General features: G+C 41.3%; 2 protein-coding genes and 2 long non-coding RNA genes across 4 annotated transcripts in view; 3 read left to right on the top strand and 1 right to left on the bottom strand.

The window, feature by feature from the left end:
* LOC134656295 (uncharacterized) overlaps positions 1–26,814 on the top strand; it is a 551,434-nt gene that overhangs the window by 467,346 nt on the left and 57,274 nt on the right. The window lies entirely within an intron of this gene.
* LOC134656375 (ribose-phosphate pyrophosphokinase 2) lies at positions 8,211–9,478 on the bottom strand. Its single transcript, XM_063511891.1, has one exon. The coding sequence runs from the start codon at positions 9,304–9,306 to the stop codon at positions 8,275–8,277; it is 1,032 nt and encodes a 343-aa protein (XP_063367961.1). The 5' UTR covers positions 9,307–9,478; the 3' UTR covers positions 8,211–8,274.
* LOC134656376 (histone H4 transcription factor) lies at positions 11,894–24,987 on the top strand. Its single transcript, XM_063511892.1, has 8 exons — positions 11,894–12,298; positions 12,654–12,798; positions 14,985–15,226; positions 16,915–17,038; positions 18,170–18,249; positions 18,977–19,194; positions 21,720–21,941; positions 24,653–24,987. The coding sequence occupies exons 1-8, from the start codon at positions 12,044–12,046 to the stop codon at positions 24,978–24,980; spliced, it is 1,614 nt and encodes a 537-aa protein (XP_063367962.1). The 5' UTR covers positions 11,894–12,043; the 3' UTR covers positions 24,981–24,987.
* LOC134656377 (uncharacterized) lies at positions 13,237–14,106 on the top strand. The gene is made up of 2 exons (XR_010097513.1): positions 13,237–13,814; positions 13,898–14,106. It is a non-coding gene; the product is annotated as an uncharacterized LOC134656377 (long non-coding RNA).

Here is a 26,814-nt window from a genome sequence, read left to right as displayed (position 1 = left end):
TACAAGGCCTTTTAGCCAATTTTTTGTAGATCCAGGGTGATAGGTACTAAAAATCTGTTAGTTCTTTTTGCCACGAATAAACTATTTCTATAAGTGTGCCACTATTGACATCAAATAATTGAAAATATGACCATTAGGTATTTATAGTTGGCTTCCACTCACACTGGCAGTGGCACTGAGTGTAGGAGGGCCACCACAGACTTCAAAATACATATGACAATTATAGTGGCAATGTCACACTTCGTCACTTGAGTATTACTTAAATGTCAAGGAACTATGAAAGGCTACTGAAGAAATACCAATTATTTATTTACTCCAGTGATAACGTTATATTACTGCTTCTCATGTTATCTGAACTCATTCTAGAAATAGCGCCTACTTATAATAGATAGGACCAGGGATGTTGCGAACATCCGCAACCGCGGAACTTCCGCATTATTCTCAACATCCGCATCCGCATAAAATCGATGCGGAGCTTATGCGGATGCGGATGTCGAACAAGTCGGTACAGGAACGTCTTAGCGGCGGCGTAAGTGCTAGGTAATTTCGTCATTACCTATAACGAAATCGTCTAGATCCAGAAAAGTCGGCCAAGTTACTGTTTATTAAATATAACGCACCTATATTCTTGCTCAAATACTAAACGTTTCGTTTTTTTTAAATAAAAAAATACTAAAAATGTAATATTTGACGTTTTCTAAGTACCTAATCTTGACATCCGCATCCGCGGATGTGAGCCTTTAAATATCCGCATCCGCATCCGCGGATGTCAAAAAATCTGCATCCGCAACATCCCTGATAGAAACAAAATATGTAAGTATTTTAAACCTTAACACCGTTGAATAAGGTCCTCGAAATTAGTAATTTAATTGTATCCGCGATTGTTTATGTAAATTCGTTTGACGTATTGCAGTAGGGGGCTGGTCTGGTTAAAAGGTTATCTTATGCACGTATTGGACGTCAATAATCTTGTTTCGCTTACTAAGTTATATAGTAACTATTAACTTTTCCATAGTTCACATTAAAGACGAAGCCACACCGAATGCGTTTGTAGACTGAAGAACTTTTTCTGTTCTCTCCGTCTCTATATTTTATCGCTTGCGCTGGGGCCATCGCCGGCCACTCCAAGGGACGCATTTATGCGTTAGAGGGAACAAGTGATTATTGCTATCTCATTCTACCGCATGGCTGCGTCGTATCTTAGTAGTTTGTGGCTGCGTCCCTTGGAGTGGCTGGCGATGGCCCATTGTGTACTGGGGCCTTTACGAGTAGGTACTACGTAAGTTAAGGCGACGTGGGCCAACGCCTATGGTCTCGCGTCCCAATGGTTTATGCATAATTCGGCCACCAGGCCTCTCAAAATGTAAATACCTTGCCCACACCATTTGGTCTTTCGCCGCCACTGCTAGGGAACTCATAAATAACCGACTTGGTTTCACATAACATCTAATCATCTAATCATTTTTTGTAGTAAAAGCGTTGCGAGACTGGCACCTTTTTACATGTAATGTTTTTGATGGAATCCCATCTCTTTTTGTAGGCAGTCCTTATTTTCGGGTACTCATACCCATACTATGTATATGACACCGTAAGATTGTGAACCCGTTAGTTTATAATCTAACGTAGGTTAGGTTAGATTATAATCTCCCCACCGTCAGTTTATAATGTAACTAGCGAGATTATAATATGACGAGTGTTTACAATTTTACGGTGACATATACACATATCATAACTAAACACATCATTCATACTCACATCGTACATCGTAGTGTACCTTTACTTTACCTACTATTTGTAGGAACTGCAACAGTAACTTTGTAATCTATATATATATAAATGCAAGTGTCCTGACTGACTGACTGATTCATCAACGCAGAGCCGAAACTACAAAAGCTAGAAAGTTGAAATTTGCACACTAGGTTGCATTTATAAAGTGTACAAGAGATAAGAAGCGATTTTGAAAAATTCAACCCCTAAGGGGGTTAAAAAGGGGATGAAAGGTTGTATGGGGTACAAGTTTTATTTTAAGCTAGGAATTTCAAAATTTGTAAAAGTGTTATATTAAAAAACAAGAAAACTAATTTCATCGTTTTCGAAAATTCATCCCCCAAGGTGGTGAAAAAGGGGTTGAAAGTTTGTATGGATATCAAATATTTTTGTGAGTGTAGGACTTGAAACTTTGTATATGGGGATATTAGTATAAGACAGGAAAAGTAATTTCAGCGTTTTTGAAAATTCATCCCCTAATAGGGTTAAAAAGGGGTTGAAAGTTTGAACCTATTACAAATGCTTTGAAACTTCTTAGAAAGGCATAATAGCCGATTACAAAGTAAAGTAATTGCGACGTTTTTAGAAATTCAACCCCTAAGGGGGTTAAAAAGGGGATGAAAGTTCGTCTTGGGGTGCAAATTTCATTTTAAGCTAGGAACTTGAAACTTTGCAAATAGATATTAAATTGAAATACAAGAATACTAATTTCAGAGTTTTTGAAAATTTCTCCCCTAAGGTGGTGAAAAAAGGGTTGAAAGTTTATATGGATATCAAACATTTTTTCGAGCGCAGGACTTGAATCTTTGTATTTGGGGATATTATTAGAAGACAATACAAGTTATTTCAGCGTTTTGTAAAATTCATCCCCTAACAGGGTTAAAAAGGGGTTGAAAGTTTGTATGGGATTCAAATTTTATTTTAAGCTAGGTAGTTGAAACTTCGTAAAAAGATAAATTATTAAAATACAAGAAAACTAATTTCAGCGTTTTTGAAAATACATCCCTTAAGGTGGTGAAAAAGGGGTTGAAAATTTGTATGGATACCAAACATTTTTTCGAACGCGGGACTTGAATCTTTGTATTTGAGGATATTATTCAAAGACAGGAAAATTAATTACAGAAAATTCATCCCCTAACAGGGTTAAAAAGGGGTTGAAAGTTTGAATCCAAACAAATGCTTTGAAACTTCTTAGAAAGGCATAATACCCGATTACAAAATAAAGTAATTGCAACGTTTTTGGAAATTTAACCCCTAAGGGAGTTAAAAAGGCGATGAAAGTTCGTCTTGGGGAGCAAATTTTATTTTAAGGTAGGAACTTGAAAATTTGCAAAAAGATATTAAATTTAAATACATGAAAGTTAATTTCAGCGTTTTTGAAAATTCATCCCCTAAGGTGGTGAAAAAGGGGTTGAAAGTTTGTATGGATATCAAACATTTTTTCGAGCGCGGGACTTGAATCTTTGTATTTGGGGATATTATTAGAAGACAGGAAAAGTAATTTCAGCGTTTTGTAAAATTTATCCCCTAATAGGGTTAAAAGGGGGTTGAAAGTTTGTACGGGGTTCAAATTTTATTTTAAGCTAGGAACTTGAAACTTAGTAAAAAGGTATTATTTTAAAACGGAAAAAAAAATTTCAGCGTTTTTGAAAATTCATATCTCAAGGTGGTGAAAAAGGGGTTGAAAGTTTGTATGGAGTTCAAACATTTTTGTGAGAACAGGGCTTGAATCTTTGTACATAGGCATATTATTAGAATACAAGAAAAGTAATTTCAGCGTTTTTAAAAATTCATCCCCATAAATGGTTAAAAAGGAGTTCAAAGTTTATATAGGGTTTAATTTTATTTACTTCAAACTTCGTAAACAGGAGGTTAGGTAGTAGGTTTTATTAAATAGAGGACAAAAAATTATTCTAAGGGGGTTGAGAGGGATTATATCGAGAACAATTTTATTTAGTCAGGGGCTAGAAACTTCGTAGATTGTGATAGACAAGTCTCATGCGTTGTATAATATTAATAATTAACAAATGATTAACCGCCCTACTGCAATATTTTGCTGCATAATGTTCTAAGCTAATGTAGAACCACACCAATATACAAATCCACGCGTACGAAGTCGCGGGCAACAGCTAGTAGCATATATTTATATAGGATTACAAACTAGACATATGGATTAGGTTTGACGACCAGTCTGGCCTAGTGGGTAGTGACCCTGCCTGTGAAGCCGCGGTCCTGGGTTCGAATCCCAGTAAGGGCATTTATTTGTCTGACGAGCACAGATATTTGTTCCTGAGTCATGGTTGTTTTCTATGTATTTAAGTATTTGTATATTATATATATCGTTGTCTGAGTACCCACAACACAAGCTTTCTTGAGCTTACCGTGGGACTTAGTCAATCTGTGTAATAATGTCCTATAATATTTATTTATTTATTTATTTTATTTATTTATTATTAAACTTACTTATGCAGTTCTTAGATCTTTAAAACGTGACTGATATTGCAATATTTTTAGGTTTTCTATGGCTTGATAAGCTGAAAACTACTTATGTTTAAAATTTGAAGCTTGTGGGTATGCTAGAAGTATGAGATCGAGTATGATGGTCGGTGACTGCATGTGTGAGTGAGTGTGTCAGTGTCGAAAATAAGGAATTTTGACGTACAATAATTCTTAAACTACAAGTTCAGATTTAATGTTTTTGAGAATATATCTAAAGCATGTTAAGCCCTATATGTCACTCAAAATTCAGGGTTCTAGCTTCAGCCAGCACAAAATTACAGGACGTCGAAAATGGCCTGAATCGCTTCGAGAAAAGGATGGTACGGCCGTGCTTCTTTGTTTTGCTCGACTTGGCGGGGGCACTGCCGTGCCCCCAGATATCATAGATTAAATCATCTAAATCGATTCATCGTTTTGTTTTTGAGCTGTTAGAACTTAAAAGTACCTAAGTATACGTCATTAATTTGTTTTCGTTATTATTTACGCAAAAGCCAGCCGCGGGCCGCGGTCAGGCGACAAACAATTTACATCATTTGACCCTCGCGGGCCGTTTTCATATTGATATCGTTTGAGCGATCGTCGAGGTCATGATGTAACGCGTTGCTTTAATAGATCACTGACGGAGGATTTGGGCATTGTATTGTACAATAGTACACTAGTGTACAAGTCAAAAAGTTGATTAGATCGATAGGTATGTACTATGTACAGTCACGCTCCGTGATTGTTATATATGCCATTTAGGGTTCTATAGCGTACCTAAGGTATGGAACAACCAATTTCGCTAGGACTCTAAATGGCATAGCGTAGGTAACAATCGCGGAGCGTGATAAAGGTACTAGATCATATAGTTAGGAACTTAAGTTCCTAATATAATTTGATCCCACATCCTCATTTATTTAACCCTTTGACCGCCGTTGGCATGTATACAAGACAACGATAGAACGATACACTGGCGCCGCGGTCTTGTATACAAGACACAAATTCAACCGCTCGGTAAATGTAAAAAAAACATCAATTGTATTGCTTTTACACTCGTGTTAATGTTTTAGGTCTTAGATTTTTTAAATAATTGCATTTAAAGCAGCTATATAAATCCATTCTTTTATAATAAGGCTATCAAAAAATTGCTCCAGATTTCAACGTTTTTCGTGTTCCTCGTCGCCGTTGTCTTGTATACAAGACAGCTAGGGATGGGAATGTTAACTCGATATGAGAATATTCAAAATAAATATCAAATCGCAAATCTAGTTTTATAAGCATTTGAACACCTTTTAAATGCCAATTGGTGGTAACTAGTAACTATAATACGTTAAACGAGAGAGAGACAGGCATAACTATAGCTGGCTGAAGTTCAGGGAGCTTTTTCAGCTGTCGATAGTAGAGTTAGACAAGTAAATCTGTCCTTGTGGTCTATTTGCAGAACAAATGATTAATTTTGAGATGATAGTGTAGTGGGGAGTGATACCCTTAAGTGACCGCTTCGCACAAGAATGGTACAGGCGGACGCTCTGAATAGTCAGTGTCTCCTAACTATGAGAATGTTATATATTTGAAATTGACGAAAAATTGTCATGGTAGGGAGGATGTAATACGGGAACTGAGAAGCTCATCTAAGGAACATTTCGAATGTGAAACATGCATTCCCGAACATTTCCGATCCCCACCCTTTTCCAATATTATTATATATTCTTCACTCATTGACAATTCAACCCACGTGTAATTTTCCCCAATGCAGTTCCGATACATTTATATTATCAACACACGATGCGCGGCTCTAACCTTACGCTTATAAAGTTTACGTATCGACAAGCGCTTACGCCGTTGACCTAGAGACTATTATTACTTAATCCGCGCGGAAACAGTCCTTGTCGGTCTGCACTGCGGGCAGTCCATGCGCGCCGTTGTCTTGTATACAAGACTTCTCGTACAGCCTAGTGCGGTGATATTACGTCATGAATCGATATTGTTTAGTGGTTGTTTTTAATGATAAAGACCTTTATTTTTAACATTGTCGTGTGTAAAAAACATGTTAATTATTGGCATTTTCGAAATAAATTAAAGTTGGTTAAGAACAAAGCCAAATTGAGAAGTTTTTTACCATAAATTGTAGATATCGATATCACTATTTGCAATCCCTAAACTTTTTATTAGTTGTTTACTTAAAATTTACTCTGGCGTGTGAGTGAGCGTCTTTGCGGACTAGGTCCGGCGGCCAAAAGGTTAACATCATATCAGCCGAAAAACATCTACCTTCAGGAGACGAGCGTATTCCTATCTTAAATGCCGGCACTTACAACTCCTCTGGTACTGCGGTGTCCATGGCCGACGGTAATTGCTTACCATCAGGCGGTTCGTCTGCTCGTTTATATTTTGAAGCACCTTGGCCGCCTCTATAATAAAATATCGGATGGCGACTATTCGTAGTCGTACCTACATAGGTCACTGTGGCTAAGCAGGGGCCTCCGATTCACAACAGCCGTGCGCTGCCCTCATCCAATTACCAATTTCTTACGATCTTGACCGGATCTAGCTTGTTAGGGACTTTCTCTGTTTATGTTTCCTGGCTAGCCATCGCCACTTAAAACTCGTCTGCATCAAAAAAAAAAAATGGACTTTATTGCGCGGGAATACGGTGAGTAATTGAAGGAGTTTTTGGATGTTATTTACGGTTGCTATGCGAAAAGCTAGGTCAAAGTGTATAAGTAAGTACTAGGTATATATTATTAGGGTGCTCGCCCCTAAGTAACAGTGGCCAAACGTCAAATATAAAGAAAATCATATTACAAGTTCTCGACTCTACCCAAATCTAGGTCATCATTTCAACTGTATCAATATCTCCGTCATGCCACTTTAGGGTTCTCCTAATAACGTAGGTATTTATTTACTCACGAAAAAGTTATAATTTTGTTACTTACATCAATACTTAAACACTGTTTGATAAGTCTTTTTCTCCATGACAACAATAAAACGCAGACTTTGATAAACTATTTTTATTTTATAATATCCTAAAATTACTTAGCGATTTGATGTTAAGTATATAGTTCAAATATACATTTATATCCTATAAATTTAGAAAATCTCTCATCACAATTTAATACCCACTACACATTTATCGCCATTTCAAAGCCAATTAAATTAGTTATACCACTTTGTTTCTGAACTCTTAACAAACAACAACAATATACATCCAATGTTAAAAGAAAATTTCCTCATCTACAAAGGAAATAAATCACAAATTTTAAGGCAAATTTATACATATTCATATTGAATTTATGAAATATCTTAACGTTTTAGACAATATAAGGTAACAAATGATAAAAACCTGAAAAATTGTATGAAACAGCTTATCAAAATGTGTTAAAACTACATTATTATAAATTATAAACTAAATTGTCTTTAAACATTAACTACCCAAAATAAAAATAATGAATTATGTTATGTTGAATACTTTTATGAATGTAAATGCAGATATAGGCTTTTCTAAGTGATATCTGAAACCTATGATAGCTAAGCCACATATATGGCGTTTTATGGTGTATAATAAAAAAATATTACCATGTTTGGTTTGATCTTTAAGTTTAAGCAAAAATCACAAAGTTAGACTTTGCAGAAAATGTTTTTAAATGCAGAACATATTTAATAAAAACACATTTTAAAAACATAAACAAATCACTGAGCTAGTTCACAATAAACAGTATACCAGAGTAACAAAACTGGAAGGTCCTATTTAAACTTAGTGAGATTACAGCTAAACACTACATGACCTCAAACAATGACCTTTGACCTCCGCAGTTAGCAAAACAACTGCACATCTTCATATTACAGAAACATTTATTTTAGTGTGACAACAAATCTTACATCAGCCGTATCCAAAACATGAAAATATGCTACCAACTGAGGCTATCAAAGGGTTAACACTATCACGAGATAAACAATATCTATGTAAGCATTACATATAATATTTCAAATCATGTATGAGGTCCTTAAAACTAAAACAAGCAAATTAATCTAATATGGAACATTTGAGAATAGGTACGACACTGATTCCCCGTTGTGAGTACGCCGGACCGCCTCTGCGAGCATCATAGACACATCGATGCACTGGATCTTGGGACAGTCCTGCATATGCCGGTCCTGAGGGATGGTGTTTGTGACAACCACGGCTTCTAAACAGGCATTGTTGATCCTCGAAATAGCGGGGCCTGAGAAGATACCATGTGTAAGTATGGCATAAACTTTGATTGCACCCGCTTCTATCAGCTTCTCAGCAGCATGGCAGACAGTTCCACAAGTATCAGCCATGTCATCAACCAGGATGGCTGTGCGGTCCTTAACGTCACCAACAAGAACCATGGAAGCCACTTCATTAGCCTTCTTCCTCTCTTTGTGGATCAAAGCGAACTCAACATTGAGGCGATCAGCAATCGAAGTGACCCTCTTAGCACCACCAGCATCAGGCGACACCACAATACTGGTCTTCCAGTCAGGAATATTTTCTTTTATCCACTTCAAGACAGCGGGCTCAGCAAAGAGGTTATCTACAGGTATGTCAAAGAATCCCTGGATTTGAGACGCGTGAAGGTCCATGGTGATTATGTGGTCGGCGCCGGACACGGACAAGATGTTGGCGACGAGCTTGGCAGTGATCGGCGCTCGGCTTTTGTCTTTCTTGTCCTGTCGCGCGTACGGGAAGCACGGAATGACGGCAGTTACGCGCGACGCCGAGGCTATTTTGCACGCATTGATCATAATTAGGAGTTCCATTAGATTGTCATTGATCTCTCCGCTGCCGCTCTGCACGATATAAACATCTTCGCCTCGCACCGACTCTCCGATCTCCACACATGTTTCCATGTTGCTAAATTTCTTGGTTACCACCTTTCCCAGGTCGATTCCCAGTCGATCGACGATCTTCTGCGCCAAATCCGGGTGGGAGCTCCCGCTGAACACTTTGATGTTCGGCATTCTTGTGGTTAATGGCAAAACAAGGTTGTCTAACTTGTTAACTAATTGTTCTTCTTGCGATGCAGTCGATGGCATCAGCTCAGGACAGAAATGACCCGTCGACCGTCACCCGCGATATGCGTAATGCGAATAACAACTTGAACTATATATGACCGACTAATTAATGATAAGAGAAGTTTGTGGCAACGTGGGGACTTGCCACTTCGTCCCGTAAATGCGGCGCACCCGCGCTAGCCTAGCTCGTTTCTTCACAAGTTTTTTTTTTTATTAACTTGACAGACAAAAAGTGGTATGACCAGAAGTTTTTCCGGAAGTTAATATTTTTTTTTAATACTTTGCTTTACATTGCTACTGACATATCTAGCTTGACAGACTATACTTATGTACATTTAATGACTTATCAAGACGGGACGATTTTTCGCACAATCTGATTAATATGTTCATTTCGCGTTTTTTTTTTTTTTTTTTTTTTTTTTTTTTCTGACTTACTCCCTGCAATTTTGCACAGGGTGAATTTGCCAATGTCGGTGTTGACTTTCACACGTGAGGAGAATGTTCGGTATAATAATTTTGTAGTTTTGGAAGGATGTGGTTGGGAAACCCTAAAAACAAATAATTGTTATGAACATCACAGACAAACACATGACGAATACAAAAAAAATTAGCAAAAAAGCGGGAAGCGGGTGACAGAACGTTAGAACGTTTTTCGCCACACGGCGCATGTACTTGACAATAATAGTGACAGTTGACAGTGACAGCCTGTGACACTGACAGTAGCATCAGTTATTGTATTTTTTTTTTTTTTTTTTTTTTTCTTTATATGGCATCGCGCTCCTGGCGCATTCAGCCAGACGAGTAAAACGGGGAAACGGAATTAAAGGATATTATAACGGGTAAGTCGGAATTTTGGAAAAGGATCAGGGAAAGGTAACGTGTAATAAATTATAGTTTTATATTATGATGTGAAAGGAATGAATATAATATTTTAAATATATCTGGAGAGGAATCATTAATAAAGTCCGTCAACCAAATCTTGTCAGTAGTAAAAGGCGGCAAATTTGAAAAATCGCGGGTTAGCAACACTGTGTTCAAATAATTCCAAAACGCGTGTCATCTGTGGAATAAGGATCGTGAATGACAGCCGTCACCTTATTTGTTTTCATTTGGTTTTCATTCTGAATCGTTTCTGTTTCAAGAGATATTTCTGCTGTCACCATTAAATACCAATACATTAAATAAGAATAAGCAAAGCTAAGGGGCCTACAATGTACAATCATGCTCGTTGATGGTAAACATTACTAAAAATTGAGGTTATGACAAGTATTGGAAGAACTCTTTCGAACTTTTAAGATTATGTTCAGTTTTTTGTTTTAGGGTTAAAAGGCATAAATAAAATTAAAACGTATGCCTAAATCTATCCAACAAGACCATAAATTGTGTCCTGGAAACCGTCTATAGGCCCACATGTCTAATATTTTCAGCAATCAGTTGTGACTATTTACAAAGGTAAACCTTTTAAACACTATTAAGAGCCTTGATTATATCGCCGTTCTTTCGCAATATCTACCTAATCCATACATGTTTGTTGCAGGATTAAATCTTGCCCAATATAAGGCGTTCGTAGTACGTAGTATCTTTTCAGACAATACTTACCTATGGCGGTTTATGTACGTGTACAACGCAACCAAGTCGAAAAGTGACCCTTATCTTATTTACCTTTAAATTAAATAAACACCCAAATATCAGTTGTTTTATTTTTAATATGTATATTGTACAATATATACCAATCAAAAAAATTACACAGGTATGTCATATTCATCCAGAACAGTACACTAATTTACATTAACAAGTGGCATATTATATTGTAAATAACAAATATATGCACTATCTAATTATCTGCATTTTGATATGATTTTATTTTAGTAAACTTAGAAGACATAGATAGGGAACAAAGAGAATATAAGCAGTTGTTTTTGATATCTTCAAATTTGTTCATCATTTTGATTAACATTGTTTTAACATCGCTTTTAAATTGTCCGTCCATGTTTCAATTTTTTTCAATAAACCGCGAGTGACAATTTGAATTGACGTACGCAGGGCGCGCTCAGCGGAAAAAAAAAATCTGTTGGTTCGATGTACATTGCTGCTTTTCTTAGCGCAATACTGCTCTTTGAGTGTTGCCCTACTTTAGTTTGCTTTACATTGCTACTGACAAGATTTGGTTGACGGACTATATACAGGAGTGTTGTAATAGATGTGGGAAACGGAACTTTCAAATCTGACAGCTGTCGTAATAATATAGAACGGTCATATAGAGTACAAGTACATGCAAAGAATATATGATTAAGATCAGCGGGATCAGCTCCACAAGTACACGCAGAACTGGTCACGCGATTTAGTAGTTTCAGGTGTTCCGGTGTACATACGTGACCCAATCTCATTCGAATTAACATACTAGTTGCAGGTTTTGGCAAAGAGATTTTAGCAAACCAAGGTTTGGCAGGAATTGATGTTTGAATGCTCCGATAATGTAACGCAGCGGCACCCGCACCAGATGTCCATAATTTCGTCCAATCCTTTCGTAGGTATATTTCATGTATGTATTTACGTTGTTCCATGTTTACTTGAGAAAAATCTATAAAATATTGTATTTATTTATTTAATGTATTCTCCTAACATAAGTTCAGTATATCCCATCACAGATGAAGTACATACTAGTATTCCCAGTTCCGAATACAGAAAAATAAGTGAATAAAGCTACACACGTTCTTTAAGCTTCATATTTTATGAAGTGTCTTATTTTAGTACAAAAATGAGCGGGCAGAGCGATGAAGTCAACAAAACCACAGACGACTCCATCACAGACGTGCGGTACAATTTCTGCAAGGACTGGGTTGAGAAGCAGAACAGTGATGAGCCGAAAAAGTTGTCGCAACAAAATAAGAATGACATTCAGTTTATTATCCAGAACAATGCCGTTAGGAAGAAGTTTCTGCTGTCCGCCGCTGAGGATGACGCGACCGTCCCGAACGGCGTAGGGGAGCCTTCAGTGGAGCCAAAGGCTGTGGTATGATCATTGACTTATAACTATAATATATAACTTCGTAAAGACTTGCCTACGAATGGTGCCAGTTCAGCGGTACTTTGGCCTTTGGGTGTCCCGCACTAATTCGAGCCAATAGTACTATATAACGCAACTAGTTGCGATTGTGAACAATCGCGCGTGTGACGGGCCTATCTTTACTTTTGAAATCATTGATTTTTATTGACTGCATGTAGTTTCCAAAATTGCAATGTTGTCCTCTATTCTTGTCCAATTTAAATGTCTGTGTCTCTATTTCTATTATTGTGTGTTTCTATTTCTTTTTGTGCAATCTTGGGCATGTTTCAGTCCACATGCTAATTTACTTATTTTCTTTCAGAAATTACAGAAACTACGAAGCAAAGATGTGCGGATGGAATGTGGATGGTTGTCATGCGATCTTGCCACTGAGGACTACCGAGAGTTCCAAGACCATTGCCGCAACCACATTTCAGACTTGCAAGTTACTGAGGAGGATGGTAAAAGTATGTTATTTCTATATTTGTTTAGACATATTTTAGAAAAAGTATTAAAGTCAATGTGGGGAACCGTGTATCAGGTAAAAAGACTGTCTATATGCTCTTTCATCGCTTCTAACATACACCACTCGTTGACTGCCTGAAGTAATGCCGCGGCCCAAGCCGCACCCATACAAATGATGGTCTCATTTTATAAAACATGCTTAAATTACAAAAAAACGGGCCACGTGCGAGTCAGACTCGCGTTCCAAGAGTTCCGAATATTACGTCCGACTCATGCTTGACTGCACATTTCTAATAGGCTTTCCTGTCATCTATAGGTATAGAACTATTTTGTAAGTTTTAGACCCATTAGTTTCGGAAATAAAGGGTCCCGGCACAGACAGACATACAGACGCACGAGTGATCTTATAAGGGTTCCGTTTTTTCCTTTTGAGTGTAACGTGTCAATAAGTCACGTCACATACTAAACACATATTTAATAAAGTTCTCCATGAGTTAGCCTACATTTGTTTAGATTTATTTCCAAATTAGAAAATATTCCCAATTCCTGTTTTATTTACAACCATTCGCTTGTCACTTTGACGTTTGACAGCGAACTATTTGAGTTTCGTTGTCTTTGACAGATTCGGTAACTTTCATTCCAATGCCTTTAAAATTGTCTCAAACGTTTTCATATTTGATAAATTCTTCTTTTCGTTTAAATTTCGCAAGTGGTAGTTTTGTTTTAGGAAAAATAGATCCGACAATATTTGATAATATATTTAATAATATATTCGTCAAAAATTGTTCAAAATTTATTACAATTTTAGCATTTTGGTTAGCAAAAATCATTCTTATTTCGGATCTGGTAACATTTCTTCTTATCGATGGTTCGATGTGAATTCCGTCTTGTCATTTTACTGTCAGCTTTCTCATTGGAAAACAGATAAAATTTTGATCCGAGAAAATCATTGTAAATTTCCATTATTTTGGTGAAATACCGGCAGTGCTTTGTTCCGGAGGTTTGCTCCGTCCCTCAGGTATGTAGATTTCTATTAGTATTTCCATTTTATATGAAAATTCGGTCTCGCCAGATTTCACATGGAATTCCTCTTTGTTATAGGAATGGATTAGGGGCGAAAATAATGCCGCCACGGCAAACCCCGGCAACCTAATGAAGGGCTAACGTAAGTTTTTCCTCAATTTCCACAATCGTCTTTCGGAAAATGCGATTCCTTTTAAATTTTCCGGTTCGACTTTAGCTGACTCGCGCCATTTTTCTTTTCCAGATAAGGGGCGTGTTAGCCCTTATAACCCTTATAATCCTTTTAATTTAAAAAAAAGAACCTTCGTCTCCTCCATTTTCCCGCCGCTATGCGCCGGTTATGAGATCGCGGCGAGTGAGCTCATGATGCTTTTCTAACCTCCGTACCCCACGTGCTCGCCCGGGTCGGCGATGACGGAACAGCTCTAACCGCCTACACCTGCGGGAACGCTGATGACATCCTTTCCGGGCTCTACGATCTTTGACTCCGCGCAGTGGAGCTCGTGCCGCGTGAGGACCTCTGCCCAAGGCATCCCGCGGGTATTATGTAGTGCCCACCCACAGGTCGGTGACCCTTCTTTATTCAATGTGTCTCAAAAACCTTATTAGATTTATTTAGCTCAAATTTAGATACCACCTTCTGTGGGGCTGCAAAACCAATAACTTGTCAACCTAATTGTAACCCGCCTCCTCGATACAATATAATTTATAAGGCAATAAGTTTGTTTCCTTTCTCTCCTAGCCCTCCCTAGTATTAAAAGACTATTTTGCTCATACGAGGTATCTGGTCATTTAATCTGTTTCTGTGCTTTCTGCCAGGCGCCCGAACCTTTAGTTAAGACTTAATTTCTTTCTTTTTGTACTCTGGTAGGGTCTTTACCCCCTCCATAATTTAGTTGTTCAAAGAACTTCTTTAGGCAGAAGGTACAGACAGAATGATTTGTTGGAAAAAGTGGCTTGGCGGCCGCTCACTGAGCCTCAATCAGAGTTACATAGGGTAAGCCAATAAGGGTCGTTACATGAGCAACGGAACCCTAAAAAATTAAAGTAAGTAAGTAAGTAAATCTTTATTGCAAACCATGGTATTACATAGATGTTACAAATTATGTTAAGTTGCACATGGACCCCGGTGTAGCAATTTTTTTTTTTTTTTTTTTAATTTCAGTAACCTACTTCTGCCTATGGGACTCCTGCAAGCACAGCAATACGGACTTCGACGAGATGTGCCGCCACATGAACTACCACGCCTACCACGGCCGCCTGCTTGGCATCGGCTTCAATGCCCAAGCCACGCTGAAGCTGACATGCTGCAAGAAGGATTCCAGCTTGAGAAACAAGCTGCCGTTGTTGAAGGAGGATTTTTGTTGTCTTTGGGTCGGGTGCGGGGACAAGTTTAAGTCTATGCAGGTAAACCAAATTCAGAATAGTTTTTCTTAATTTGTTAAGCACCACTTGGACCATCCTACTAACCCGGGGTTAAGCGATTAAACCGTTAACCCAGTGTGAAATTGTACTGCCTGTACTGGTTACTATGCTAACCCTGGGTTGGTGGTTTTAATTTGTTAAGCACCACTTGGACCATCCTACTAACCCGGGGTTAAGCGATTAAACCGTTAACCCAGTGTGAAATTGTACTGTCTCTACTGGTTGCTACGCTAACCCCGGTTTGGTGGTCTTAATTTGTTAAGCACCACTTTGACCATCCTACTAACCCGGGGTTAAGCGATTAAACCGTTAATCCAGTGTCAAATTGTACTGCATGTACTGGTTACTACACTAACTCCGGGTTGGTGGAATGGTGCAAGAGGTGCTAATAAGTGTGTTATCATCATGTATTTACCTTCTCGTCTCATGAACTATAGGTATTGTAGACACAACAATTAGTAGGTAATTACATACATTGCTACATAGAGTACGCGATTAGTACAGTCAGGGCCGGATCTAGGGTAGAGCGAGTGGAGCGAGGGGGGGGGGGGGTGGAAAATACGATTGGAAACTTCAACGAAGGGCGCCAAAACCCGATTTCGCTCTACCCTGATCAAGGGCTCGGGCCGGCACTGAGTACAGTCAGCAGCAGAAGTTTTTAAGCGGGTGAGGTGTTCAAAATGATCTTGACGCGATTTTATTGTTTAGAGAATTATAGAGCGTGTCAAGGTAATTTTGAACACCTCACCCGCTTATCAACTTCTGCTGCTGACTGTACTAATCGTATTGAATGAATGAATCGAGTGAATGTGTTTTAAGCGCAAGATACTAAGTTAAAAAAAAAACATTGAAGAAACGTTTTGGTCCCGCTTACATTGCGAGATCTCGAAACATCCAATCTCGACTTATGATTTTTTGCGCAAGATCTGTTTTTAGGTGTAGGTACGATCTCTGTTTGGTGTACTTAATAAAATAAAGACACGGAAATCAGCTTTTTTTTAATATTAATTGTAATTTTAAAATGTATCCTAATTTTAAATTTTAAGTCCTTTCTTCTTGACCTCAATTTTAATTTTAAACGTTTTCCAATTTTAATTCGACATGTAAATAAGCTTTGTTTTAATTTTCGATTATGATTGTATATATAATTTTAAGTTTAAGTGTAAGTGTATTATTCTAATTTTATTTGACATGTAAATTGGCTTTATGAATAAACGAGTATGAGTATGAGTATAAATCAGGGATGTTGCGAACATCCGCATCCGCATCCGCAACCGCATGAAATCGATGCGGAGCTTATGCGGATGCGGATGTCGAACAAGTCGGTACAGGAACGTCTTAGCGGCGGCGTAAGTGCTAGGTAATTTCGTCATTACCTATAACGAAATCGTCTAGATCCAGAAAAGTCGGCCAAGTTACTGTTTATTAAATATAACGCACCTATATTCTTATTTTTTGCTCAAATACTAAACGTTTCGTTTTTTTTAAATAAAAAAATACAAAAAATGTAATATTTGACGTTTTCTAAGTACCTAATCTTGACATCCGCATCCGCGGATGTGAGCCTTTAAATATCCGCATCCGCATCCGCATCCGCGGATGTCAAAAAATCTGCATCCGCAACATCCCTGGTATAAATAAATAAATAAAATATAGCCAAATGTCTCCAGGCGTTCCTTAACCACGTGTCTCTCCACGCGCACTACTCGGCGCGGCACGCGTGCTCGTGGGCGGGGTGCGGCGCCGCGTTTTCGCGCGCCGGCGTGCTGGCCGCGCACGTGCGCGCGCACACAGGTATAGTTTGTAGCTTTCTAGTAGACCCCGAAGGCTTATCCTATTGTCTATTGTTCAGTAAAACCGCACGTGCTACTTACCTGCAAAAAAGGGTCCTAATTATTCTATTTGGCACCTGAGCGCGGGCTAGTCCACAACGCTCAAAAAACCAGTGTAGGTGCGCTCTCCGATAACGCGCCTTTGTTACGCATCTCGATGACACATTTTAGACTGGTTCTGTAGCGTTCGACTCGCCGGCACTCAGTAACCGAAGTACCGATTTTTTATGCAGGTGGTTGTGGCACGTGGCACGAGCGGTTTTTCTTTACAATAGACAATAGGATTAGCCTTCGGGGTCTATTAGAAAGCTACAAACTATAAACACTGATACTGACGGACTGCAACCCGACTGCACGACGGTGCAGTTGGCGTGCAGTTCCGATACTAATTGCAGGTCGTCTGTTGCGGTACTAAAAGCTAGGTCTAAAATTTTGAAAAAAAAAATACACAAAATAGCTCTTTACCTATAGATGACAGGAAAACCTATTAGAAATGTGCAGTCAAGCGAGAGTCGGACTTAATGTGCGGAACCCTTGGAACGGAGTCCGACTCGCACTTGGCCGGTTTTATTTGTATAGGTAGCGATGTTAGCAACGAAAACTTAGTATAGTCGCCATCAGATATATCGGAGCGGCCAAGGTGCTCACAAATATCTGAACATTCCTCTATTGTCAAGGCATTAGAGTGCGTGTTCAGATATTTTGGAGCGCCTCGGAGCGGTCGCTCCGATATATCTGATAGTGACTGTACCAGTGGTAGTAGTAGTAGTAGTATAATAGTAGGAGTAGTGTAGTACTAATACTAGATAGTAGTAGGTAGTATGTTCTTAATAAAATAAAATAAACTAAAGTGCTATCTCGGACGACCGATTTTCGAAATGACGTTGATATGTCACAGCTTTCAATTGTTGGTTGAGTTAAATGTAATGCCCGTGTTACAACAACGCTATATGCAACATTTAATTACTTCTAATAAAAAACTGAAAGCAAACAATGCCATTTAGTTTTCTTAAACGAACCCAACCATACCCCGAAGTCAACGAGATTCAATAAAATACGGTGTGTAGGTATTAATGAAACGCTATCCTTACAGGCGAGCGCCTGATAGCTTGTTACCACTGCGGGCGGCACTTCGCGACCAACAGGAAGATCATAGACCATTGCACCAGGCAGGTCGGTCATCAACTAATCACTAAACTAAACACTAACCAACTAACTAGTCAATACTACATTTACCACTGTTGTTGCGAAGGCTACCTTTATCACTACATAGTATAAAACAAAGTCGCTTCCCGCTGTCTGTCCGTATGTATGCTTAGATCTTTAAAACTACGCAACGGATTTTGATGCAGTTTTTTATAATAGATGAGTGATTCAAGAGGAAGGTTTATGTATAATTTTTTAACCTGTGCGAAACCGGGGCGGGTCGCTAGTTTAAGATAAATATTTTTATTTTATATTATTTATTAAGTATGAAATGACATGAAAATATTCAATTTAATTAAATGTATTAAACTTAATGAGTAATTAAAAAAAATGCATGATAGAATAGGGACCTATAGAAATGTACTGTGACTTTCTACGAAGTATGTCTTTATGTGATAAATAATACTATGTTATGTGACTGTATATTTTATATTCGCGAGAAATAAAAGGCTTTTTTTTTTTTTTTTTTATTTATTAAGAAACAAACAGTCTTATAAACAGATAAGTATATAAAGTAACATCTTTCTTTATTTCTTTATTGAAAAAAAAAAGACAGATACAGGCCAATAACATTTATAGGCAAGATTACAAAATGGTACTTATAGACATCCTAATTAAGACTAATAAGTACTATAATATGGTTGCTAGATATTTCCCACCATTTAAAAACGTATTTGTATATATATTGTTTCAGAACGTCCACCCCTCTAGCGAATTCACATGTAACGTGTGCAGTTTCTCGTACGCCACAGAGTACCTGCTCCGCCAACATGCTCGCCAACATGTCTCGCAGCACGCGTGCACGCTGTGCGACATGTCGGCGCCCACGCTGGCCACGCTGGCGCAGCACGTGCGCTACCGGCACCTGCCCGACCACTGCCGCGCGCACGCCTGCCCGCACTGCACGCACAAGTATGTAGCTGTCTCCTACACACAGTATCTACTCCGGCAACATGTCTCGCAGCACGCGTGCACGCTGTGCGACATGTCGGCGCCCACGCTGGCCACGCTGGCGCAGCACGTGCGCTACCGGCACCTGCCCGACCACTGCCGCGCGCACGCCTGCCCGCACTGCACGCACAAGTATGTAGCTGTCTCCTACACACAGTATCTACTCCGGCAACATGTCTCGCAGCACGCGTGCACGCTGTGCGACATGTCGGCGCCCACGCTGGCCACGCTGGCGCAGCACGTGCGCTACCGGCACCTGCCCGACCACTGCCGCGCGCACGCCTGCCCGCACTGCACGCACAAGTATGTAGCTGTCTCCTACACACAGTATCTACTCCGGCAACATGTCTCGCAGCACGCGTGCACGCTGTGCGACATGTCGGCGCCCACGCTGGCCACGCTGGCGCAGCACGTGCGCTACCGGCACCTGCCCGACCACTGCCGCGCGCACGCCTGCCCGCACTGCACGCACAAGTATGTAGCTGTCTCCTACACACAGTATCTACTCCGGCAACATGTCTCGCAGCACGCGTGCACGCTGTGCGACATGTCGGCGCCCACGCTGGCCACGCTGGCGCAGCACGTGCGCTACCGGCACCTGCCCGACCACTGCCGCGCGCACGCCTGCCCGCACTGCACGCACAAGTATGTAGCTGTCTCCTACACACAGTATCTACTCCGGCAACATGTCTCGCAGCACGCGTGCACGCTGTGCGACATGTCGGCGCCCACGCTGGCCACGCTGGCGCAGCACGTGCGCTACCGGCACCTGCCCGACCACTGCCGCGCGCACGCCTGCCCGCACTGCACGCACAAGTATGTAGCTGTCTCCTACACACAGTATCTACTCCGGCAACATGTTTCGCAGCACGCGTGCACGCTGTGCGACATGTCGGCGCCCACGCTGGCCACGCTGGCGCAGCACGTGCGCTACCGGCACCTGCCCGACCACTGCCGCGCGCACGCCTGCCTGCACTGCACGCACAAGTATGTAGCTGTCTCCTACACACAGTATCTACTCCGGCAACATGTCTCGCAGCACGCGTGCACGCTGTGCGACATGTCGGCGCCCACGCTGGCCACGCTGGCGCAGCACGTGCGCTACCGGCACCTGCCCGACCACTGCCGCGCGCACGCCTGCCCGCACTGCACGCACAAGTATGTAGCTGTCTCCTACACACAGTATCTACTCCGGCAACATGTCTCGCAGCACGCGTGCACGCTGTGCGACATGTCGGCGCCCACGCTGGCCACGCTGGCGCAGCACGTGCGCTACCGGCACCTGCCCGACCACTGCCGCGCGCACGCCTGCCCGCACTGCACGCACAAGTATGTAGCTGTCTCCTACACACAGTATCTACTCCGGCAACATGTTTCGCAGCACGCGTGCACGCTGTGCGACATGTCGGCGCCCACGCTGGCCACGCTGGCGCAGCACGTGCGCTACCGGCACCTGCCCGACCACTGCCGCGCGCACGCCTGCCTGCACTGCACGCACAAGTATGTAGCTGTCTCCTACACACAGTATCTACTCCGGCAACATGTCTCGCAGCACGCGTGCACGCTGTGCGACATGTCGGCGCCCACGCTGGCCACGCTGGCGCAGCACGTGCGCTACCGGCACCTGCCCGACCACTGCCGCGCGCACGCCTGCCCGCACTGCACGCACAAGTATGTAGCTGTCTCCTACACACAGTATCTACTCCGGCAACATGTCTCGCAGCACGCGTGCACGCTGTGCGACATGTCGGCGCCCACGCTGGCCACGCTGGCGCAGCACGTGCGCTACCGGCACCTGCCCGACCACTGCCGCGCGCACGCCTGCCCGCACTGCACGCACAAGTATGTAGCTGTCTCCTACACACAGTATCTACTCCGGCAACATGTCTCGCAGCACGCGTGCACGCTGTGCGACATGTCGGCGCCCACGCTGGCCACGCTGGCGCAGCACGTGCGCTACCGGCACCTGCCCGACCACTGCCGCGCGCACGCCTGCCCGCACTGCACGCACAAGTATGTAGCTTTATTTTTATATATGTATATTTATTGTATTTGACATCTTATGTACACAGTTATAGTCCGACAAGAAATTGTTGAAAATTATTGAGGACGCCACTTTCTACGTAACTCACATTTTTGACGTACAATCTAGTATGGATTTTTTTTAGTTAATTTTTTTGAATGATTTTCTTTGTTTACAAAATTACGGTAAAAAATGCAAAGTATATAACTAGGGCATAAATGCCCATTTTTATTCGGTGCGATAAATTGCTTCGCATAAAATGGCTCTTTTTATACCTACCTCTCTTGTAAACTCTAGCAAAATAAGTTAATACTAAAGATGGTTTTCCATCTGTCCAATGTGTATTTGCGTCTCACATTTTACTTAATGATAGAGTGAGACGCAATGCACATTGGGCAAAAAAATTGGACAGGTGGAATACCACCCTTTTAAAGTTCAACATTTTTTTTTTTAATTTAACCAGGGCAATAACAAAATCCGATCTCCGCAAACACATAGAAACGCACACAAAGAAACGGAAGAAAGGAGACAGCGACATTTCCGAACGAGGAAAGAAGAAGAGGAAGAAATACGCGTGCCACATGTGCGAGAAGGACGGCAAGGTGTTCTCGAGAGGGAGCCGATTAACGGTTCACCTTGTGAAGGTGCATGGTGTGCAGTGGCCGTTCGGACATAGCAGGTTTAGGTGAGAGGGAAATAGGGTTTGACGCGTGTGCGAGAGGGAGGGAAGATGTATAGTGGCACGATGATCGCGCGCAATGGCCGTTTGGACAGCACGCTTAGGTTAGTGTCTGAGTGAGAGGGAAATAGCGCGGGCCGCGTGTGCGAGAGGGACGGCAAGGCGACTCGGGGGTTGATATGCAGTGGCCGTTCGGACATAGCAGGTTTAGGTGAGAGGGAAATAGGGTTTGACGCGTGTGCGAGGAGGGAAGATGTATAGTGGTCCGTTGATGCATACGATGAAGGCGCGCAGTGGCCGTTTGGACAGCACGCTTAGGTTAGTGTCTGAGTGAGAGGGAAATAGCGCGGGCCGCGTGTGCGAGAGGGACGGCAAGGTGACTCGGGGGTTGATATGCAGTGACCGTTCGGACATAGCAGGTTTAGGTGAGTGAGAGGGAAATAGGGTTTGACGCGTGTGCGAGGAGGGAAGATGTATAGTGGTCCGTTCATGCATACGATGAAAGCGCGCAGTGGCCGTTTGGACAGCACGCTTAGGTTAGTGTCTGAGTGAGAGGGAAATAGCGCGGGCCTCGTGTGCGAGAGGGACGGCAAGGTGACTCGGGGGTTGATATGCAGTGACCGTTCGGACATAGCAGGTTTAGGTGAGTGAGAGGGAAATAGGGTTTGACGCGTGTGCGAGGAGGGAAGATGTATAGTGGTCCGTTCATGCATACGATGAAAGCGCGCAGTGGCCGTTTGGACAGCACGCTTAGGTTAGTGTCTGAGTGAGAGGGAAATAGCGCGGGCCGCGTGTGCGAGAGGGACGGCAAGGTGACTCGGAGGTTAATATGCAGTCGATTATTTCCCGAAAATCGAATTTTACTGGAAGCAATATTTCCATTCGCAAAATTTACCATTTTATTTTTTCTCACTAGCTTCCGTCCGTACCCGGAAGCATTTTTAACCAATTCGCATATTTTCCTATTATAATTACATTTCAATAGCTTATTTTCCTGGTACGTTTTGAAACCATTCGAATAGTATGGATAACTTTTCTTATTATCTGTAATGTACCTAACTAAATCAATATTGTTCAATAAAATATATGTTGGTTTTGGTCGCAGTTCACCTAACACACTACTCCTCGCTTCGCTCGTCGTCGTACCTAATTAGGCTCTGTCAAATGACACTCTTTAGTGATTGTAAACAAATGAAATATAGCGGGAATTTTTTTTTTTTTTTTTTTTTTTTACTTTATTAGGTACACTAAACAGACATCGTACAATATCATGGGTAATACAATTGTACATTATGGCTTAAATCTAGCACGAGATCCAAAACAAGTGTACACAGCATGTTTTACAATTTAGCGGAAATATTACAAACTAATTAACACCATATTATAGCTACAGTGAAAAATATCAGAGAAGAAAAAACTATCTAAACATTACAATATAACGAGTAACGAACTTTACATATAAAGACTATTATACAAATTATGCGAATGGTTAGAAATCCTGTTAGGGAAATAATCTATTGAAAAAGAAATATATAGGAAAATATGCGAATTGGTTAGAGATGCTATCGGGAAAGGAACCTATTGAAAAATTAAAAAGTGGTAAAATTTGCGAATGGCAGAAATCGCAACTAGGAAAAAACAATTTTCGGAAAATTACTATTTCAGTCTGTGCGAGAGAGATAGCATACTGTGAAGGTGCATGGTGTCAGCAGCAGAAGTTGATAAGCGGGCGAGGTGTTCAAAATGATCTAGACGCGCTCTTGTTCTCTTAATAAAGTCGCGTCAAGATCATTTTGAACACCTCGCCCGCTTAGCAACTATTGCTGCTGACTGTATGCAGTGGCCGTTCGGACATAGTGGGTTCAGGTGAGAGGGACATAGCGCAGCCTTGTGTGCGAGAGAGATAGCAAGCTGTTGACCACGCATTTAGTGAAGGTGCATATTCTTTCTCTGCATTTTTAGGGTTCCGTACCTCAAAAGGAAAAAACGGAACCCTTAGGTATATTATCACTCGTGCGTCTGTCTGTCTGTCTGTCCGACCATTCCCCCCCCACTGGGTCTAAAATTTTGAAAAAAATACACAAAACTAGTTCTTTACCTATAGATGACAGGCAAAACCTATTAGAAATGTGCAGTCAAGCGTGAGTCCGACTTAATGTACGGAACCCTTGGAACGCGAGTCCGACTCGCACTTGGCCGGTTTTTTACTTCGTATTGTTGCCAAGGCTCGGAACCGGTTTTTTCTTCATACAAAAAATACCGGCATTATTTCGTTCTTTTTCGTTCTTTGGTTTATTATTTCATTTTTAATGGGACAATCTAATAATACGAAGGTGTTACCTAAATACATGATTCATGCCTACGTAAAGAGCATACAATAATTAAAAATACTGGGCTATTTTGGGTTTTACAAAAAAACCGGTTCCGAGCCTTGATTGTTGCTACTAGATGTAAAAGGAAACAGGCGCGACCATATGCTAGATGGGAAGACGAGATCAGAAAAACAGCAGGCCAACACTGGATACAAACAGCACAAACCAGGGAAGATTGGATAACTTTGGAGGAGGCCTTTACCCACAGAGGGGTTCTTGCATAATAAAAAACAAATCATTTCAACCTTCATTTGTAAAAATGGATGCAAGAAATAAAAGGCTTTTTTTTTTCATTATTGTTGCTACTACTTCGTACTGTTCTAAAACTGTACGTTTCTTTTACAGATACCAAATAAGCGAAGACGGTATGTACCGCCTAACAACGACCCGTTACGAGATCTTTGAGGTCTCCAAACAAATCGTTGACGGTTACAGCGGCCCCAAAGATTCCCTCTCAAACACTTTCGAATTCAATCTAGAAGAAAAGGCTAAACCTACACCCACCACGCCGACGTGCTTCGAAATCACGCTTAAGAATGATATGAAAAATGAACCTAAAAGCGATGGGAATACGGTCGAAATTACGATGTGCGACGTCGACGAGGAGGGTAACATTATTTGCTCGGAGGTTATTAAGTCCGATGTGTTGGTGAGTGATATTAAAATAGGGTGATTTGGCGTCGTGAGTGCAATGTTCGTGTTCTCACTCTCACTGAGAGCGTGAGCGAGATTGAAGTGTTCGTGTTCTTCACTCTCACTGAGCGTAGGCGTGAGCGAGATGAAAGTATTCATGTTCTCTCTCACTGAGCGAGCGTGAGCGAGATGGAAATGTTCGTGTTCTCACTCACTGAGCGTAAGCGTGAGCGAGATGGAAGTGTTCGTATACCAATTCAGATATACCAAATAAGCGAAGACGGCATGTACCGCCTAACAACGACCCAGTACGAGATCTTTGAGGTCTCCAAACAAATCGTTGACGGTTACAGCGGCCCCAAAGATTCCCTCTCAAACACTTTCGAATTTAATCTAGAAGAAAAGGCTAAACCTACACCCACCACGCCGACGTGCTTCGAAATCACGCTTAAGAATGATATGAAAAATGAACCTAAAAGTGATGGGAATACGGTCGAGATTACGATGTGCGACGTCGATGAAGAGGGTAACATTATTTGCTCGGAGGTTATTAAGTCCGATGTGTTGGTGAGTGATATTAAAATAGGGTGATTTGGCGTCGTGAGTGCAGTGTTCGTGTTCTCACTCTCACTGAGAGTTTGTGAGCGAGATGGAAGTGTTGGTGTTCTCTCACTCTCACTGAGCGAGCGTGAGCGAGATGGAAGTGTGTGCGCGGAAGCGCGGATATCATTTTTTTAACCTTTTAACCGCCAGCAATTTTTGATCGAGCGTGCTCGTGTCGCCACCGACAGTAATTGTACCACGCAGAGTAAGGTTGGCATAGTTACGGGAGTTATAAATGTGCTGTAAAAACCAAATCACATCTTTGTCTTATTTATCAGACTGTGGCGAAATGAGCTGGATATGTAGTCTTATATATCAGACTCTGGCGGTTAAAGGGTTAATTTAAACACGTTCCAATTCAATCTAGAAGAAAAGGCTAAACCTACACCCACCACGCCGACGTGCTTCGAAATCACGCTTAAGAATGATATGAAAAATGAACCTAAAAGCGATGGGAATACGGTCGAGATTACGATGTGCGACGTCGACGAGGAGGGTAACATTATTTGCTCTGAGGTTATTAAGTCCGATGTGTTGGTGAGTGATATTAAAATAGGGTGATTTGGCGTCGTGAGTGCAGAGTTCGTTGCCTCACTCATTGAGCGAGCGTGAGCGAGATGGAAGTGTTGGTGTTCTCTCACTCTCACTGAGCGAGCGTGAGCGAGATGGAAGTGTGTGCGCGGAAGCGCGGATATCATGTTTTTTAATCTTTCGATTGAATTTAATTGATGATTGATAACAATCTAGAAAATAGGATTGGTTAATCTGATCGAGTGATATTAGTTTTTAAACTAAGTAAGGTAAACGTACAAGTGCTCGACATGCTAATGCCCAATAGATGACACCCTGATGTCACCCTATTGACAATGACTTAAGTTTCAAGATGACATGTACTGGTACTGCGTCGAGCACCAGTACGTTTACCTTATTGCGATAATTGTTTTTAAATCGATAATAATCAAAGTGATACTTTTTAGTGGTACTGGTACATTTTAAAATGTAGTATAGCAACACTGAATGTTTTCTACAGTCGCCGTCAGATATATCGGAGCGGCTAAGGCTCTCACAAATATCTGAACATGCAAATCTGCATGTAATTTGTAATGAAAAAGTGTGGGAATGACATTATAAATGTCAAATTTCTATGACAATATGACGTTTGTCACGTTTATAATGACACCTCCACACTTCGTTGTATTAACCCCTCATTTCCCAGGACCTCTCAAATCCATACAATTCCGACTCCTATTGGAGCCACTGGGATCTGACAG

The sequence above is a fragment of the Cydia amplana genome, chromosome 18 (assembly GCF_948474715.1).
Source record: "Cydia amplana chromosome 18, ilCydAmpl1.1, whole genome shotgun sequence".
Lineage (NCBI taxonomy): Eukaryota > Metazoa > Arthropoda > Insecta > Lepidoptera > Tortricidae > Cydia > Cydia amplana.
Note: the sequence above shows the minus strand (reverse complement) of the source record. Positions and strands in the feature narration are given on the sequence as shown.